Source organism: Meriones unguiculatus, chromosome 5 (assembly GCF_030254825.1).
Source record: "Meriones unguiculatus strain TT.TT164.6M chromosome 5, Bangor_MerUng_6.1, whole genome shotgun sequence".
In the NCBI taxonomy this organism is placed as follows: Eukaryota; Metazoa; Chordata; class Mammalia; order Rodentia; family Muridae; genus Meriones; species Meriones unguiculatus.
In genome coordinates, this window is record NC_083353.1 from 114,741,397 (window position 1) to 114,761,951 (window position 20,555).

Genomic DNA, 20,555 nt, shown 5'->3' on the forward strand with positions numbered 1-20,555 from the left:
AAGGCAACAGTCAATACAAAACAGCATCTAGTTGCCAACTCCCTGTATGGTTACCCTCAGGTGTAGGTTATGATGGGTACTGATGCTCATTTCAAGTCTCTCCACATAGCGGAGATGGCAGTTCCAGGTTCAAAACCCAAGTGCCTTTACAGCTAGACACGAACTCCCAGGCCGCTCAGCCAGAGCGCCACCGCCCCTGTTGCTTATCGTCTTTCATCACTCCTGTGGGAACCAGTGATTGCTACATTCCTTGGTTTCTATCACCTGCCACTGCCTAGGATGCTCTGTCACAGGGCATGACGGTGATGATGATGAGTAGGTTTGGTGGAGAGCTGAGTGGGGTAGATAGAGGAAAGAATAAATGAATGTTTTATACAACTGCTTAATAATTTAAAGGTTGTCATTTCTCACATCCTCCCCGCTCTCCAACTTTGAGTCATCTCTAAGGTCAGTCTCTGGAGGAAACCAGATCCGGGGACAAGGAATTGACTGTCACTCTTCTGACTGATCACTTAACACTACCTGTGGACAAGGACAGCTGGTCAGTTTTGTTGTGACCCACCCTTTGGTGGTTGAACCATTATTCCCTCATGCTAGTTCATTTACACACACAAAAAGCCAAGTCAAGAAAGCCACATTTTAGGTGAAAACACAGGAAGAGAGATAGGTAACTATTCCACAAAGTAGAAACAGAAGAAACATTGCCAAAGTCATTCTATGAAGCCACAGTCACTCTGATACCCAAACCACACAAACACCCAACAAAGAAAGAGAATTTTAGACCGGTCTCCCTTGTGAACAGGTGGGCTGTCCTTCTTTGCTTTCTATTGCTGTGATTAAACACCTCCCCAAGCAACTTGGGTGGGGAAGAGTTTTTAGTTCCGTTTTCAGCTCACAGTCTGTCAGGGTAAAAAGAAGTCAGGGTAAGAACTCAAGTTGGGAATGTAGAGGCAGGAGCTGAGGCAGAGCACATGGAGGGGTGCTGCTCACTGGCTTGCTTCTCAGGGCTTGCTCAGCCTGCTTTCTTATAGAACCAGCACCACCTGCCCTGGACTGGTGGGCTGAGCCCTCTCACATCAATCATCTATCAAGAAAATGCCCCACAGGCTTTCTTAAAGGCAATCCTATGCAGGTGTCCTTTCAACTAAGGTTCTCTCTTCCCAGATGACTCTATAGCTTGTGTCAAATTGCCAAACCTAGCCCGTGCATGGGTGTAACATGCATGTGTGTCTATGTACATGTTTGTGTTCCTTTACCTAGAGCTGTTCTAAGAACAGAGTCTGCTTTTGATACTAGGGACTTTTTTTTGTTTTTGTTTTTAATAGTCACCCTTAGACCAAAAGAGACAGAATCCTGTCTTAGCTAGCTTCACCTGTCAACTTCTCATAGCCTAGAGGGACTCTCAACTGAGGGATGGTCCAGGTTAGACTGTCTTGTGGTTCTGTGTGCTAGGGCTTTCTGGACTGGTGACTGATGTTAGAAGGCCCAGCCGCTGTGGATTACACCATCCCTAGCAGGTGGGCCTTCGAAGAGCTGGAGTGAATGAAAGAGCACCAGGAAGCAGTGTTCACCGTGACTCTTGTATCCGTGTTTCTCCCTTCAGTTTCTACCCTGACTTCCCTCAGTGATGGACTGTGACCCGAAAGCTTATGTATGCCCAATAAATCCTTTCTTCCCCTACCTGCTTTTGGGTGTTTAATCAAACCAATAGAAAAGCAACCAGGGCAGTCCCTACAAGTGTTTCAAGGGCATGCCGTGGAAGAGCGCCTTGGAGGATGATAGAAGAGGGCTGGATAAAGAGCAGTGGTGGGTGGCCACATTTTTATTCATGTAGGAAATAGAAATGACACGGAGAAGGGTCCCTGGAAGCAGGGAGAGGGTACTGTGAAGGAAGGAGAATGAAGGGAGGAAAAGAGGGAGAGAGAGGCTGAACTGCAAGGTATTCTGAGCTGGGACGCCGGAGCAGGCTGCCTGCTTTGGAACCTGGGTCAAGCCGGCTGTAGTCTCTTCCTGGGTAAAATGAATAAATGGAAGCCATCACCACATACAAGGAAGGATGAGACTGAAGCATGAACACTGGGGAAGGCGAAGCACTGGAGAGACTCCTGACGGCAGAGTTTAAGATAAATATCAGCTGTTAATACTGGGAATGAACCAGGCGTGGGTGGATGGCACACACCTGTGATCCCAGCACCCTGGGAGAAGGCAGAGAGAGGCAGGTGGGTCTCTGTGAGTTCAAGGCCAGGCTAGTCTACAAAGTGAGTCCAGGACAAGCCAATGCTACACAGAGAAACCCTGTCTTGAAAAACCACCACCACTGCCAAAAACAAACAAATAACAGCAACAACAACAACAAAAACCAAACCCAAACAAAATGGGGAGTGTGCAGCGTAAAGCCTCGAGGTTGGACCACGACTGTTTTCATTCTGTTGTGTTCCGGCCACTGTCTTCGGTAGAACAGGGAACAGACGTCTCCGGCTCAGTGATCACAGACAGCACACTTGATGGTGAGGTGGTGCTTTTCCACAGAGGAGTCGTAATATCGAGGGGCTGCTTATGGAAACTTGGAATGTAACATCTGGGAGAACAGCCTTCTCTTCATCCTCTGTCCATGGTCAGGTCCCTAAGCCACCGTAGGGAAAGCACACCAGTCTTGTCCCACAGCTTAACTTCTAGGTACCTCCTTAACTGTTGTAGAGTCTCCCGGGGAAGCTGGAATAAACCTCTCCCCTCTGCCCTTTGAACCTGTGTACACTTGTCCTCTACTCACCCAGCTGCGTTATTTCCTTCTGTTTTCCTCCAGACCACAGCTGGTGAAGGAGGAGAGGGTGCGAAAGGGTCTCATTGCTGCTGTTTCAGTCCCCACTGCTACTCAGGGCTGTAGCCTGGAGAGTGGTGACCCCTGGGGCCGCAGAAAGGAGGCTTCCCTGGCAGGACTGGCAACTAATCAGCCAGGCGCTTCATGAGATAATCCGGTTGAATTATCTCAGGCGAGCCCGGCTGTGTGGCGCTCGCTCAGGCTCGGGGTGGAGGACTGCCAGCAGCACGTATTCCTCGGCCCCGGCAGCAGCAGCCCGTGATCCCGGGGTATCACCCGCTGCACCTGAGCGTGGGATCCTTCCTGAAAGTTGGGCTAGCATCTCTGAGCGGGAGGAGAACGGGAGGGGCGGGGGTGGGGGAGAGGGATGGATTGGAGGAGGTGGCAGCTGCGGGCGAGGGGCGGGCGGAGCTGAGCCAGAGTTGAGCCTGGATGGAATTAACTCCGTGGCAGCGGCGTAAGCCTGTCCAGAGGCGAGCGGGGCCAAGGGCCACTAGTTGGGGCTTGGCATCGAGGGACCAGCACCATGGCGGCCCCTGGGCTGCGAGGTAAGTTTGCCCCCCTGCCCAGGACCCTGATTTTCAGCATCCCACAAGTTGAAGGAAGATGAGGAGGAGAAGGCACTCTAACACCTGTCCTTTGGGATGAGTGACTTCAGGTAAACCTGGAAGGGCAGAGGGACAAGCCGACCTCTTTCCCCTGTGGTAGGGAAGGTGAGGGACCCCGAGTAATTCCTCAGAGTCTTATTTTTATTTCCACGTCTTATCAAGGACGGGACAAGTGGCAGAGGACTGGTGCCACCTTTCAGTGTCTGGTCCCTGGTTCTGGTTTGCTACAGTCTTTGAATGTGGCTCAGTCTGAGGGAAGGTAAGCCAGGAGCCAGGCTGATCTGACAGTGCACTAAGATAGGGCAAGGTACCACAAAGGGACCCCCGGCCTCAGGAAGCTTCTACTCTCACACAGTCCTCAGGAGGGGCTCTGACGCGAGTCATTTTACTGTGAAGGCAAGGAGAGGTATGACATTCCCACAGGTGTTTCTCAGAAGAAAAGCAGAGGGAGGTGGGGTTTGGGCCACAAGCATGTTATTTTACTGTGCCTCCCAAAATCAGTATGAACAGACAGATGTCTGTTGGGGAGCTTGTCTGGCTTTGCCTAGGATGGGAGCTGCTGGCTATCTTTTTGCTGGAGCCGGAGTGGGAGGGGCCTGTGGCTTTGGAAGGAACAAGGAGAGGGGACTTGGAGGCGAGTGTTAGTCATAGTCCTGATACATTATGAACGGATATTCCTAGGGACTAAGTGGGCCCTGGCTCAGGGCAGGAGGTCCCACTGAGCAAGGTCAGATCTTAGCTCAAAGGCAAGTGGCAGGAGGAAATAGGATCTTAGACAAGGTGTGTATGTGTGTATGTATGTGTGTGTGGAGTGTGTGTGTGAATATGTATACGTGTGTATATGAGTGTGTATGTATATAGGACCGTGTGCATGTGTGTATAAGTGTTGTGTTTGTCTGTGTGTGTGTTAGAGTGTCTGAATTTTGCAACCTGATGGTAGACCCCTCAAGGAGCCTTGCTGTCACCCTGCTCCAGCTGGCGAATATCCAGGGGCCCTGTGCTTCTGTTACTGTTTTGCCATGCACTGCCGTGCTGGGATCTGAAGACCCAGGAAAGTCCGGCAGCCTCTTCTGTCTTCTGGTTTGCCTCTGTGTGTCCTAGCACCTTTGTGTTGGCTGATTGAAGAGGCTGATTGGGGGTTGGGGTTGGGTTCTAGAGCTAACCCATCTTTAGTTTCTACGTGTGCTTTGTCTTTGTCTCCCACTGTGGGGTAAGATTAGAGGGAAGGAGACATTTGGATCCCAAGTGGAACATGCCTATTCTTACTTTCTAGGGATCTGATTATTATTATTTTTAATCCATCTATTCAGTGGCTTCTCTCTGCTGGATGAGGGAAGGCTCCTATCCCAGCCTGTGCATGGCGTTTCTAGAGCATGCGGAAACCGTGCAGCTGACAGCTAGAGATGGGGAGCTAGTGCAGAAGAGCACCAATCTCTGTCAGTCTCTGTGGCCAGGTGATTAGGGAAGGCCTCCTCAAGGAGGCAGCATGGAGATACCTAGAGAATGATTTAGAAAAAAAAAATACAGGTCCCAGGGTGTGAAGAAAGAGATGGGGTTGTCCAAGGACCCTGGGGCAGCCAGTGGCTGGAGCAGTCTGATTAGGAGAGCGGTAAGAATGAGTCTGACTACATGTCTTATGGCTGACGCCAAACGTTCCTGTATCCAGTGGGAAAATCAAGACTATTCTTTATCAAGCATTTCAATGTACCCGACACTAGCAGATGACTGGCACAGTCACTCCGGGAGCCACTACACAGCTCACTTAATGGACCACACCTGTGATTGCACGCTCCCCAGCCTCTGTCATTGAAGGATGAAGCCAGAGTTTAAAGTTGGGTCTGGACTTGAACCACGTATTTCCCCCACCCACTCACCTTGCTGCTTTTGTCCTATTTAAAAGAAGTCATGAGGAGGAGGCGAGGATGCCAGTAACTGAGAATGGGAAATGTGGATGACACTGGGGCTGCGACAGGAGGTATTAATTTTGCAAGGGGGTTAGTTAAATGCTGTGGTCATATTGCAGGGCAGGCTGTGCCCTGGATGCTGCTTCCAACCATGGAATCGGCGTGAGCAGTTTATTTAAAGGGCTGAAGCCCAGGAAGGCTAGGGGTACACACTTAGCTAGTCTAAAAATAGCTACTGTCATTGAGAAAAATTTATGAACTTTCTGACAGGTCAGAAAAGGAATTAAGTCACATGGCTCTCCCTGTCTATAAAAGGAGACTAGCTCACCAGCGTTAAATTTTAAATGAATGTTATAAGCTAGGTATGATGGCACATGCCTGTAATCCCAGCACTCAGGAAGCTGAGGCCAAAGAACCATGAATTCAAGGCCAGTGCACAGAGCATAACAAGACTCTGCCCCAAAACAATTATTGATACTTAAATGATACTTGTAAGGTGGATACCTGTAAGATGTTGCTCAAAATAAAGAGCTGTAGTTTTTAGTCATAGATTTTATTTTATTTTTCAGTGCTGTTGACAAATCCCAGGGCCTTGGACTTGCTAAGCCCCACTGCTGAGCCAAATCCCTAACACCCATTAGTAGGTTTTAAAGAGTATTATTTGTCCATGGATAGTTGTTGGGTGGTTTCTGATAATTTTAAAAAAAGAAGACATTTCTGTTTTATTTTTGTCTGGACCTAGTCTGCTCTGTTACATTTAAATTTTATTTTATTTGTGTGGATGGGTGCTCTGCCTGCCTGTATGTCTGTGCCACACATGCATGCCTGGTATCTGTGGAGGCCAGGGGCTCATCAAATGCCTTTGAACCGGAGTTGCAGGTGGTTATGAGCTGCCATGTGAGGGCTAGGGATCGAACCCAGGTCCTCTGGAAGAGCAGCCAGTCCTGAGCTATCTCTCCAGCACCTCTCTGTTCCATGTCTGAAGTGGCTGATTGCAAGCCATTAGGTTTATATGATTAATGGACTAATTGGTTGAATCTAATTGGAAAGGAAGTACGGTATATGAGAAAGTCCATTTAATATTCCATGTAGACCGGCAGCTCTCAATTTCTTTTATGACATTTCTCTCAGGAACTGTTTTTTTTTTTTTTTTTTTTTCCCTTGTCTGAAATAGTAGAGTCTCACTATTGAAACTCTCCGTAGCCCTGGCTGGTATCAAATGTGCATTGTCTTACCTGACCCCCATCTGTTCTGGGGTTACAAGCACACACTGCCACACCCAGCAGAGACTGTTTTCATTCAGGTTTCTATCCATTGACCTCTCCTCCCAGCCTCAAGACCACTCTTCGTCGCTCCTGGGGTGTCATTCTGCCAGCGACAGATTCTCTCAGCTTGTGTTTTGCTGAAACAAGTCTTCATTCAGTCCTCTGTCTTGAAGGCTATTTTGTTTGGCTGTACAATATGGATTAGCTCATCTCATACATTTTTCTTGCTAGCTATTGTAATATTCAGTTCTAGGAATTTTTATTTTATTTTGTTTATCATATTCTAGGAGTCCCTTGACTGATGGCCAGTATTTGAATGAGAAGATATCCTAAGTTTTAATCAGGTGGAGCCTCTTTCAGCCTGGCAGATTAGATGAGCTTCGGTTTCCACTTTTCCAGTAGTTTGACTATGATGCATGTAGTTGTGGTTTTCTTTGTACTTTTTTTTTTAAGTTGAATTTGCTGAGACCTAGAAGTTACTGTATTTTGTCTACACGATGGTTATTCAATCAATAGTTCTGAAGCATTTTTCATGTCCTCTTTTCTTTCTCTTCTTCTTCTGGAACTCTAACCATAGGTATGCTTGGCTGTTTGATCCTGGTCAGTAGTCCTTGAGGCTTGGTAAATGTTTTTCAATCTCGAGTACTCTGCTGGCTAGATTAGTTTCACTGATCAGCTTTTGTTTTTAACTTTACTGATTACTTTCCTATATTCTCCAGTTTGTTTTTTTGTTTGTTTGCTTTTTTGTTTTTTTTTGGTAAGCTCATCTCAAACATTTTTCTTGCTAGCTACTGTAATTTTCACTTCTAGGAATTTTGTTTGAAAAAAAAAAACAAGTCATATTCATATGTAATTCTCATGCCATATAACCTACCTATCCCATGAGTTTTTTCAGTGTATTCACAGAGTTGCATAAAAATGCACCAAAACCTAATTTAGAACAGTTCATCATGTTAAACGAAACTTCATACTACATGGCAGTCATATACCCACCCCCCCATCCCTGAAAAGCGGTAATCTAATTTTATCTTATAGATTTGCTTATCCTGGATATTTACCATAAGTGGAACTTTATGTCTGTGACATTTAGTCTGGATTTTTTCATCAAGTACAACCTTTTAAGGTTCAGGTACCTCTTGGCATAAATCAATACTTGATTCTTTTCTAAGGCACAACAGTATCCCCTTTAAGCACAATACATTCAGTTAATCCATCTGTCAGATGATGGACATTTGGATTTCTACTTTCTGACTACTATGAATGATACTTCTTTGACCTCTCAGTCACAAAGTTAGTTTCTCTTCCTCTGGAGTGCATACTTGGGAGATGAATCACCAGGTAACATGACAATTCTGTTTAACTCTTTTCAAGGAATCTCAAAGCATTTTCCAAAGTGGCTGTGCTATTTGTTGTATATTGCTAGCAATTTGTGAGTTTCTGTACAAACTCAGAAATACTTGTCATGATCATATTTTGTAGCATAGTCATTCTCACAGGTCGTGTGCTGCATGGTTTTACATGACTGCAGAAGCAAGAGAAGCCTGTCACTAGACACGAAGGAAAAGCTATCACATCTGGTATCCACGAGCATGTTTTGGTCCAGGACTATAAAAGTGTTGTGTTTCTCAACCAGGATTAATCTCTACTGTCATGGGCTTCAGTGTGGCACCTTAACTTCTAGAACATTCATTAGAGACTTGGTCATAGTGGAAGGAATGGGTTCTACACACACACACACACACACACACACACACACACACACACACACACACACACATCCAGATGCTAGATGTTATAAAACATAGATAATTTGTGCCCAGATGACCTGGTATAGTTGCTCTTTGAACTGGATGCATGATCACCTGCCACAAGAAAGAGGAGAGCAAGCATCTTCCTCTGCATTGGCAGCATAGATGCAAACCTTCCCTGTGGAGTCTCAAGGCTCCACACATGGACCAGCTGCTGTCTCACGTCTCACTATTTGTCAGTTTCCAGTCATTGTAACAAGAGAGCAGAGAGAATCAGTTTTTATAAAGAAGAAAACTTTATTCTGGCTCACAGCTTCGGAGGTTCTGCTTATGATCAGTTGGCTGAATTGCTTTGGGCCTGTGGTGAGGCAATCCTTTACAGATGGTGCTCATGGGAGAGTGAAGATACTTACCTCATGGCTGGAAAGTAAAAGGGGAAGAGAAGTGGGTCATATAATTGCCTTTAAGAGCATGCCTCCACCATCTTAAAGACCTTTTTCTAGGCCCCACTTCTGAAAGATTCTATACCTCCAAGTAGTATCACCCTGAAGACAAGAATTTGACACATGACCTTTGGAAGAGCATTCTTTTTTTTCATTTTTTTATCTTTTAAAATTTTTTATTAATTACAGTTTATCACTTTGTATCCCAGCTATAGCTCCCCCCATCCCCTCCCAATCCCACCATCCCTCCCTCTTCTTCTCCTATGCTCTTCCCTCAGTCCAATGATAGGGGAGGTCCTCCTCTCCTTCCATCTGACCCTAGTCTATCAGGTCTCATCAGGAATGGGTTTTTTGTCTTCCTCTGTGGACTGGTAACGGTGCTCCCCCTTCAGGTGGAGTTGTTTGAAGAGCTAGCCCATGAGTTCATGTCAGAGACAGTCCCTGTTCCTATTACGGGGGAACCCTCTTGGACACTGAGCTGCCATGGGCTACTTCTGTGCAGGGGTTCTAAGTTATCTCCATGCATGGTCCTTGTTTGGAGTATCAGTCTCAGGAAAGACCCCTGTGCCCAGAGTTTTTGGTTCTATTGCTCCCCTGTGGAGTACCTGTTCCCTCCAGGTATTTCTATTTCCCCCTTTTTTTCATATGATTCCCTGCACTCTGCCCAAAGTTTGGCTATGAATCTCAGTATACGTTTTGATACCCTGCTGGGTGGAGTCTTTCAGAGGCCCTCTGTGATAGATTCCTGTCCTGTTCCCTGTTTTCTCCTGGAAGAGCATTCTTGATTAAAAAAAAAAAAAATCGTGGACCATCTAATAAGCATTTTCGTTCTACCCTACTTTGTTCTGAGTGCTGAAATCTGAAGATCGCATAGCTTACCCGGAAAGACAAATGTGTAAATCTGTAACTTGAATAAAGTACAGTAAGTGTGACTGTGTCACACTAAACTTGCCCTTTCTTGGAGGTTCCTATTATGACAGTGTGTGCTGCTTCTCTGAGTCCATGTTCCGTGCTCTCTTCTTCCCGAGCATGGGGCTAGTCTGTATTTCCCAGGGTCCCTTGCAGTTAGATGTGGCCACGAGACTGAACTCTAGGCAGCAGAACACTTTAATTTGATCAGTCATGCTCCAAAGCACAGTGTGGGATGGGAAACCAATGAGTAAGTTTCATTTGGGCCACCTGTCTGAGTTCTAAACTATGGATTTTGTCATCAAGGACACGGCACAATAATAACACGTCCTTCATAGGGGTATCAGGAAGGTGAAATGAGTTGACACAAACACAAACTGCTTAGAAGGTGCCTTTGAGATGGGTTTGGCTAATGAGGAGTTGGTACAGTTTGTATCTTCTATGTCCTTCAAAGGCCCGTATGTTGAGAGTTTGATTCTCTGCTCATCACCCCACCTGGATATGGGGGAAACTCCAGCAGACATGGCAGGGGTGAGAGGCTCATGGGACGTGGGTAGGTATTTGGGACTATGTGATTGAGAGGGATAGCAGAACACCAGCACCTCCACTTTCATGGCTTCCTGGCTGCTGCAAGGTGAACAGCTTTCTTCGCCAAAATTTTGCACCATCATGGGCTGCCTTGCTACAGGCTCCATAGCAGCAGAGACAACCTGCCATGGACTGAAACCTCTAAAACCATGATTCAAAAAGAAAAATTTCCTCTCTCAGTTCATTTATCTCAGCTATGTGTTCTAGCAAACGTCTGGAAATTTGACCAATACAGGTGTGTTTATAACCGATAGAGACATAAGGAAAGTGAATGCTTAGTTGCTTGGTAAATCCCAAGACAATAGATTTTAGAGTAATGCTGGGACCCATGTATTGATAGGCTCATCCATTCACGACGGTCATTTGTAGCAAGCAGTAAGGCGTTAAGGATCTCTCTGCCTAAGCGTCCATCCCCCATCTCCCACCCATTCTCCCACAGACATCACATTTATCCTTACGATAGCCACCATGGTCTTTAGAATATAATTTTAATCGTTGTTGCTCCTCTGCTTAAAATTGTATTACATTACCATAAATTATGACCTTGAATATTAACCGTGGGATCTGGCAATGGTTATAGAGTTGGAGAGAGATGTTCAAAATCAACGCTGATACCAAAGACCAAAGAAGAGAAAAAGCAGGTCATCCCATGGGAGTTACAGTAATTTCATTCTGAACACGCATGCGCGCACGCACACATGCACACATACAGAGGAGAGAGAGAGACAGAGACAGAATATACATGAGCATGATGGAGCAGGAGAAAGTATTGGGAAAGTTGAGAAGAACATGAAAGATAATAAAAGGCCTTCCAGAACATGTTAAAAATGTTTACTTTAATCTCAAAGGGTCCTTTTTTGTGCTTCGTACCCCACACAGCTGGTTACCTATAGACTGTGGGTGGGATGGAAGCAGGAGGAGGTGGCAGTGCTCAATCCCAGGAGCGCAGTGATCTGAAATAGCCAAGGCAGAGGCTGACAGCTGCCTTCCTCTCAGAATCTCGTCTCCCGCCTTGCCCACTTCAGATGCCTGTTCCTCTCCTTCAGATGAGTCCCACACTTATCACTCCAGGATTCAGGAGGCCAAGGCAGGAGATTTGTGAGTTAGAACAGCCGGGGCTACATCATGAGACAGTTCTTAGAAACAGAAAATTCATGTTCTCTGGGGTCTTCTCTGACACCTCTAAACAGAGTGGAAAGCTTTGGCCTTCCTTCTTTAATCATCTTCCTTCCCTGTGAGAGCCTAGGGCTTGTGGGAGAGGACTGTTCAGCCTTATAATCGGAACAGTCCTACAAAGCATGCTAAGTTAAGTGGCTCTGGAATGGATGAACAGAGACACAGAAGTTTGTATGTAGCATCCCCGCCCTTCCAGGGAACAGCCAAGTGTGCTTACAACACGGTGGAGGGCGAGTGCGGAATAGGATGGGGAGGAAGGAGGCAGAAAGCAGATAAAGCAGTTCAGACTGGTAGGCGTGGAGCAGATCACGAGAGGCGTGATGTGCACATTTTAGAAAGCTTGCAAGAGTAGACGAAAGCCAGCAGACGGGAAGGACGTGGCCCAATTGCTTCACAATGGCAGCCTGAGTCCAGTGTGAGCCAAGGAGGAGAACTTGTATGTTAGTTCCCTTTCCCATTGGTGTGACTCTGTACCCGACAAGAAGTAACTCAATGAAGGAGGGACTTATTTTGGCTCATGGTTGGAGGGGATGCATTCTATTAGGATGGTCAAGCACTGCGGTGGGCTCTAGCGACTGGAGACTGTGGGGGTTGGAATGTAGAGTTCTTTGCTACAAGACATCCTTAGGAAGAAGGGAGAGAGATGAAGGGAGGAAGAGAGAGAGAGGGATAGAGGGAGGAAGGTTGGAGGAAAGGAGAGAAGGAAAGAGAGAGAGAACACTTAGGTTAGAAGTGAGGGCGCATGTTTTTGAATCGTAATCCTTTTTTTATTAATTACACTTTATTCAATTTGTATCCCCCCCAAACCCCTTCCTCCTTCCCTCCCAATCCTACCTTTCCTCCCCCTTCTTCACACCTGCCCTTCCCCAAGTCCACTGATAGGGGAGGTCTTCCTCTCCTTCCTTCTGATCCTTGACTATCAGGTCTCATCAGGAGTGGCTGCATTGTCTTCCTCTGTGGCCTGGTAAGGCTGCTCCCCTCTCAGGGGGAGGTGATCAAAGAACAGGCCAATCAGTTCATGTCAGAGGGAGTCTCTGTTCCCATTACTATGGAACCCACTTGGACACTGAACTGCCATGGGCTACATCTGTGCAGGGGTTCTAGGTTATCTCCATGCATGGTACTTGGTTGGAGTATGAGTCTCAGGAAAGACCCCTGTGCTCAGATTTTTTGGTTCTGTTGCTCTCCTTGTGTAGTTCCTGTTCTCTCCAGATCTTACTATTTCCCACTTCTTTCATAAGATTCCCTGCACTCTGCCCAACAGTTGGCCGCAAGTCTCAGCATCTGCTTTGATAGTCTGCAGGGTAGAGCCTTTCAGAGGCCCTCTGTGGCAGGCTCCTCACTTGTTTCCTGTTTTCTTCTTCTTCTGATGTCCATCCTCTTTGCCTTTTGGGATGGGAATTGAGCATCATAGCCAGAGTCCTGTGAAGGGGCATTTTAAATTCAAATCACAACAGTGAGGAGAGTAAGGTCAGTGGCTGGAAAATCTGAGCACAGGTTAGCTCCTATGCCACTTCCAGGTAAAGATACTAATTGTGGCAACATTGTCATCAGGGAAAGGGTGTTTGTGCTTGAGCCACGGCTGTAAGGTAAGTTGGGCTAAGGAGGCAGCTTTGCAAAAGGCTTCTCTTGTGTAGCAAGACCTTCAGTTAGTGTGGTTGTGTTCAGAGGCTGTGGGAGGAACTGTTCATCAGGACCTGCAGGGCAAGGTGTGGTGTCTCTTTCTGAATTCCTTCCCTCTTTCCCCTCTCCCCTCACCATTTGATCTTCCTGCTCTGGCTCTCCCCATCAATCCTAACTATAGTCTGTTTGCCTCACAATACCAACATTAGACACAGATGGGCAACAAAGCTTTCTTTCTAACAAAGTGCTGATATCTCAGGTAATTTGTTCAGTACTACAGTGAAAGTGAGAATGGTTGCACGGGGAACACTTCCACACCACCACAAAGTTGAAAAAGCATCCTAAGATGGGTCATGTTAGACTTGGGGTGAGGGCCTTTAAATGCAGAAGTGCCCAGGTCTCTCTGAGGCTCCCAAGAGGAGCCACCCATGCTTAGGGCCATTGCTATCTGGATCCTTGTTCTTGGCCTTGGAGAATAAGGATGCTCTGTCCCCTCTGATGTCCTGGCTATTCTTGCTGGAAACAGTGACCCTGAGATGCGATGATGGAGGATGTCTTTTCTCCTTTTGGGATAAAGTCTCATTGTCTAGCTCAGACTTGCCTGGAACTCACTATGATATCCAGGCTGGATTAATGGTGATCTTACGGCCTCAACCCACTTAGTGCTGGTATGACAACATCTGGCTGAGGCTTCCTTTTAAAAAATGAGGCCTCTTCATGCTTCACTCATCAGCAGATAGTGATGAGATAGTGATGGTGCCAAATGGGAAACTCGGAGGAAAAGCCCTGTTGCCTGGAAGCCCTGCACCCTTGGGAGGGAAGCCTGCTCCTGACACCTCTTGAGGAGGCTCCAGGGCCTTGATGACTCACCTTGCCCTCTATGCTGTACCATCTGAACCCACTTTCTGCTCTGTCTCTGACCAATGAGGCCCTTGTCTTGTTCCTGGTAGTCTCCTGTTTATTGCCATGGCTCTTGCCTAAGTTTTTCTTGAGCTCCTCTTTGCCACTGTTTGAATGCTCATTCTACCTCTAATCCTATGCAGTGAGCTGAAGATTCCTGCCATTCTCTCTCTCTCTCTCTCTCTCTCTCTCTCTCTCTCTCTCTGTGTGTGTGTGTGTGTGTGTGTGTGTGTGACATGAATTTAGTCATCAAGGCAACCAAGGATTAAATAGAGGGATGGGTATAGGAAGTCCCTGGGGGTGAATGGGGGAAAGTGGAATCAAAGCTGAGAAGGGTGAGCTGAAGGAAGGACTCAGGGCAGATGTAGGTAGGGTCTGAAATCTGGCTCTGCCTGTTTGGTCATTTAGACATGGGCCTTTCCTGGCCTGAATTCCCTATGATTTTATTTTTCTTTAAAAATTATTTTTCTTCAAATCTCCCATTCTACCCAAGGCATCTGTAGCCTTACAAAGTTGGAGTTTCCTCAGCAAGAAAAGACAGAGCTCTTCTTTGGACCCATTGAACTGAAATAGCCAGGTTGGAACCCAAAGGATAAAATGTGTGGTAGTCTCAGATGGGTAGGAAGACAGCTAGACTGCAGGGTGGGATAGATGGTCAGTGCCTCTCCTACTGCATCTGGGAAGCTTTTGTAGTAAGCAGATGATAAGCAGGCATGTGGGAGCTACAGGTGATACCAGAGGCTTTGACAAGAGCAACTGGATGGGGCTGAGAAAAGCGGAAAGAGCACTTGAAGAAGAGCAAATGGGAAAAGTTTGGTGCTAGGGGTCAGGGTGTGGGCCCTTACCTGTTGGCACTGGGTACTGGCTGGGCATGAGGAGTATGGGCTGAGCAGCTGAGGTCTAGGAAGCCCTTACCAGTGAGCACCAGATGCTGGGAAGGTGAGGAAAGGGTGTGGCGAGTGGCCGGAGCCTGGGGAGCCTGTACCTTTTGGCGTTTGGAGCTGGACAAGCAGGGAAAGTTTGGGATGCCATTTACATTTAGACGGGGGCTGCATGTAGTAGCGTGTTGCTTATAAAATTATTAATTCCACTGAACCAGGAACCTGGGAGGAATTTCCAACTTCTAGGTTCTTCTTCAATTTTTTTTCCCCTCAGTATTTGATAGTTTTTGTTATAGAACATTTCCTCCCCTTGCTGCTATGTATCCCTAAGTGGCTTATTATTTTTTTAAAGTTGTAGTGAATAAGATTGTTTTTCTGGTTTCTTTTTTTAAGTCTGTCTGTCTGTCTGTCTGTCTATCTATCTATCTATCTATCTATCTATCTATCTATCTATCTATCATCTATCTATCTATTATAATTTATTCACTTTGTATCCTGCTGTAGTTCCCTCCATCTCCCCCCAATGCCACCCACCCTCCCTCTTCTCCCCCCAAGCCCTTCCCCCAGTCCACTCACTGATAGAGGAGATCTTCCTCCCCTTCCATCTGGTCCTAGCCTATCATGTCTCATCAGGACTAGCTGCATCATTTTCCTCTGTGGCCTGGCAAGGCTGCACCTCCCTCCTGTTTTTCTGATTTCCATCTCTCTATGTTCATTATTGGTCTATAAAAAGCTGTTGATCTTTGTATATTGGTTTTGTATCCTGCTGTTTTCCTGAAATTAAAAAAGAATCAGGTCTAAAATATTTTTAATGGAGACTTTAAGTTCTTTTAAGTATAGAGTCGTTTTATCTGCAAATAGAAATCACTTGGTTTCCCCCTCCCCCGTTTCTTTTCCTTCTCTTGCTTTATTGTTTTGGCTAAGAATTCGAGTGCTATATTGAACAAGACTGTAGAGATAGGGCACTTCTATCCTCTTCCTGAGTTTAGAGGAAGTGATGTCATCTTTACCCTGTTCAGGATAATGTTGGCTGGAGATAGCCCTTGCTGTAGTGAGGTATGTTCTGCGTATAGTTAGTTTCTTCAGGACTTTTATGAGGATGGGGTGATTTGTCAGGTGCCCCCCCCCCAGGACTATTGAGCTAATCATGTGGGTTTTGTCCTTGTGTCTACTTATGTATGAATTGATTTGTGCATTTGATCTGTCTTGACCACGCTGTTTGATTTTTAAAGTGTGTTGTTGAATTCTGCTCATTGGGATTTTACTGAGGACTTTTGCATCTGCTTAATCAAAGAACTGGTCTATAGTTTTGTGTTTTAGTTGCATCCTTGCCTGGTTTAGATAGGAGGGCAAAGCAGACTTCACAGAAGGAGTTTGGAAGCATTTCCTCCCTCTGTGTTTTATGGAATAATTTCAAATATGTACAACCTGTATACACATAATATTTACACAAGGATTTATACGACCTAGTGCCAACCCCACCCTCATTCACCTGGACTGTGGTGATTATCTTGCCACAATTGTCCCTTCTGTTGTCCCAGTTCTCCTGACTGCTGACAACATAAAATATGAGTGTGAGGTAGGAAGTATGTATATGCTAGCACTTGGCAGGCCTGATAAAATCTAGCAAGGGACAGTCCTAGGACACTTGTTACTGGCGGCTTGTATTGCTGCATTGGTGCCATTACTTGTTACAGATCTTTTTAGGCTTTAAAAAATATCTTCTTTGGAAGTCTACCATAGATGTCCTTTGAAAGACTCCACCCACCAGGGGATTGAGACAGGCACTAAGACTCACACCCAAACTTTGGGCAAAACACAGGGAGTCTTATGGAAGAAGGGGGGATTAAAAAACCTGGAGGGGACAGGAGCTCTACAAGAAGACTGACAAAGCCAACAAATATGGGCGCAAGGGGCCAACAGAAACCAAGAACCATACATAGAGAGGACCTAGGCCCTGCTCAGATGTAGCTAAAAGGCTGCCCAGTCCCCATGTGGGTTCCCTAGTAAGGGGAACAGGGGCTATCTCTGACATGGACTCTGTTGCCTGCTCTTTGATCGCTTCCTCCTGGCAGGTCAGCCTTGCTAGGCCACAGAAGAAGAGGATGCAGGCAGTCCTGATGAGACTTGATAGTTTGGGGTCAGTTGGTAGGAGAGGAGGGCTTCCCCTTTCTGAGGTCTAGGGAGGAGAATAGAGGGGGAAGGGGGAGGGGAGGGTAAGACTGGGAGAGATGAGGGAGGGGCTACAATCAGGATGTAAATTGAATAAATTAAAAAATAAATTTAAACAAAAAGAAAGAAAGAAAAAGAAAAGAAAGAAAGAAAGAAGGAAAATATCCTCTTGGGAATAAGTATCTGCAGAATGCTCAGCTGTAAATGGAACATCTGTACCATATTCCCTTGCCAAGGCTCAGCAACCACCATGAGGGGTGGAAAGATTGTAGAAGCCAGAGGTTGGGAGGATGGGGGTGTAGCAGGGTCTTCTGCTATGATACGCTCACTGCACTCATGCACTCCCAACAGCAATGGAGAGCGAGGGTGACAGCAGGGACAGCAAGATGTCACTGCAATCTAGGTGAGTGAGGGTGGGGGTTGGCAGTAGGTTGTGGAAAGGTAAAAAGTAACTGGTTTGGCAGATCTTTCAGGAGTCAAATTTATAGGATTGGTGTCAGATAGGATACGGGGTATGAGGGCAGATGGATGTCCAGATATTTCCAGACTTCTGTCTGTGTTCTGAGCGTACGAGATATCCTGAGCACAGATGGGATGGGTCACTCTGCAAAAGAATCTTCCCGGGAGAAGCTCAGCAGAGTTTGGGGCATGTTGACTTCGAATGCCTCTCAGCCGTTCAAGTGTAGGCGCCATGCCAGTAGGGCAGTGCACGCGACTGTGCCTGGAGGAGACTAAGGGTGGAAGGTGAACTTTGGAAGTCAGTGTTAGATGGTATCGCCATTCTCAGGAGTGGATAAGAGCATCCAGGAAGAAGTTAAGTGTGGTGAGGACCCGGGTCCTACCCTTGGCAACCTCTATGTAATGGATACAAAGATGAGTAAGCTGTGTCTTCCACCCTCACAGCGCCTGTAAGCATCAGTGTGCAGGGAGCTGTTTGACGTTTTAAGATAACATGTGCTCAGAGCCAAGAGAATAAAGAGGGAAGAGATAGATTGTTTCCAAACGACTGGGCTAACCCATTTCACAGGCTGTGTGTGATGAACTCTCATTGATCCATTTTCACCTCCAAGCTTCTTAGAGAGTATCTGGAAGTGTGAGGAGCTTCCTTCCAGTTAGCCAGGTGTCACTCACATCTCCACAGCCTTCACCTGATGTCGCAAACCAGGTCTGTGTCCTCCAGATCTATGCTGTTACTGCCTGGTATGCTTTTCTAGAATGGGAGAAATTGAACCAAACGCCTCATCCTAACCAACAGGAGATTGCCACAGAGGAACCTCCTGGTAGCTGTGATGCATTTGTCTAAGAGTTTGCAGGGGGTTGTAGCCAAGATGGCTGGTGGGTGCTCTGGAGGCCCCTGGCGGGGGGGGGGGGGGGCTTCCAAGGAGATGATGTACAGTGTTTCGACTGGAGCTTTGGGCTGTTCCTCAGCTATGATTTGTGTATATTGGAAGAGAGCTGTCAGGGACAGATGGTCCTAAGAGAACATTATCTTTATCACCTCAAAGTTATGCATCTGGACTGTCATGAGGCTTTAAAATCAGACGATGTAAGATTTTTCTCTGAGATACAATCTTTCTAGTCCAAGTTTGGCCCTGGGTCGGTTGAGGCACAGGTATGCAGAAAGGCATAAAGGCATGAAAATGGGTCAGGATGGCACCAAAGGGTGGAGCCTCCTCCTTTGTGTCCTGAGCTGGGAGGCCATTGTTGTATTGTCAGGAGGTATGTTCTGTCTCTGTGGAGCCTCTCCACAGCTTTCCCTGACTCTCAGAAGATACTCACTCTTTGAGACCCAGCTCCAGGTTTGAGTTCTAATTTGATTTTCTAGGCTGTTTGGCTGCCCATGCTTGAGACTGGAGCCTGGGCTACTCGGGGCCTGTGTGAGGGCGTGTCAGGATGTGTCACGGATGCTTGCCTTGCACTAGTTACTGCGTTTTCTCGTTGCCGTGACAAAATACTACAGGAGAAGCCCTCTAAGGAAGGAAAGGTTTATTCTGGCATCTAGTTTGAAGAGATGCCTTGGGACAGGCATATAGTAGCAGGAGTGGCAGGCTGGCTGGGAACAGCTCATCCCCAGTCAGAAAGCCAGGAATGCACAGGAAATGAAGCTGGGCTACAAAGCCTCGGAGCGAAGGACTCACTTCCTCCAGCAAGGCTCCACCTCCAGGAGGTTCCATGACCTCCCTAAATAGGACCACCAGCTTCAGACCAAGCGTTTAAATATCCAGGCCCGAGGGGGACAGTTTACACCCAAACCTTAACAACCTTGCTGGACACAGCCAAGTTTCCCTGCACACAGCAAAGTCGTAAAGAAGCCATGTTCCCCAAGCCCAGCACTGCATATTCTAGACTCCTTGAAACAATCCAGCACGTAGCTGGATGCCTAAGCCAACTGAGGTGATGGAGAGTAAAGTCTCCCTTTCTCCAAGTGGGAGAATATGCTGAACCACTAAACTATACCCTCAGTCTTGAATGTGTTTCAAGGAATCTGGCAGAGCTGCCATTCACCCATCCACTGGGCAGGTACTTAGGACCAACCTAAATGTATAGGGTGTTATTTCTGCACGTGGGTCCTTGGGATGAAAACAAGAACAGTAATGATAATCATCACCTTTTATTGTGAACTCAGGGGCTAGTCACTATTTGGGGTGTCTTGCACATATTCTTCCATTTCCATTTCCACGTCTGTCCTTCAGGCCCGAGGCTCTCCTTATTTTATAGCCGAAGAAGCAAGCCTAAGGTGGCCACAGTGCTAACAAATGACGGCGCTGAGGTTTACGCACAGGCTCGCTGGCTGGAGTTTCCTAGAGACGAGACTGGAGTGCAGAGCGTGTCTGACCAGCTGTTAGACTTTGGTGACCCGGGGCCCTCGACGGGTGAGGGACAGAAAGGAACTTGACCTGGGCAGGGGGTGTATGAGGAATGCTTAAGAAGTGCCCTGGAGGATGCCCCCTGCTCTGCCGGTACTATTGCCCTCTGTGGGTCTCCTGCTGCCTCAGTGGGTCCACTGTTGATCTTTCCTTGCTCTCTTCTTGTGGGTGTAGGGCTACCCAGGGTGCCCACTGGCCTTGATGGCCCGGGAGAGACCCTAAAGTCCTGTTTCCCCCGGAAGTGCTCCACCTACCCTGGCCACCTGATGCTGCTGTCCCTTTTTGCCTTGTCCCAGACTGCAGACTCACTGGCCGGCTCTCATGGCCCCAAGGATAATGTAAAGACAGAACAACAGTGGAGTGTTGATGGAGAGCTTTGTCTAACAGGCACCAAGCCCTGGCTTTGGGCCCTACCATTGCATGCTGAGTACATGCATGTGAGATTATGAAAGATGTGATGTGATGTGTGTGTGTGTGTGTGTGTGTGTGTGTGTGTGTAGGGGAGTTACCAGTTACCTTTACCTCCATTGGCCAAAATGAACATGGCTGAATCAGGCTGTAAACAAACAAGCAAACAAACCCGCAGGTCATTTCCATGGACCCACAGGGCCTTTTCCTCACTGCTTTAGAGTCTGTGCCTCCAGATTCCTACC

General features: G+C 46.9%; 1 protein-coding gene across 1 annotated transcript in view; it reads left to right on the forward strand.

Moving 5' to 3' along the window:
- The first annotated feature begins 3,227 nt into the window (after positions 1 to 3,227).
- Positions 3,228 to 20,555, forward strand: part of Ano2 (anoctamin 2) — a 337,785-nt gene continuing 320,457 nt past the window's right edge. The window contains exon 1 of the mRNA XM_060383365.1: positions 3,228 to 3,366. Within this exon, the coding sequence (XP_060239348.1) occupies positions 3,345 to 3,366 (22 nt within the window). The 5' untranslated portion in view covers positions 3,228 to 3,344. The remainder of the gene's footprint in view (positions 3,367 to 20,555) is intronic.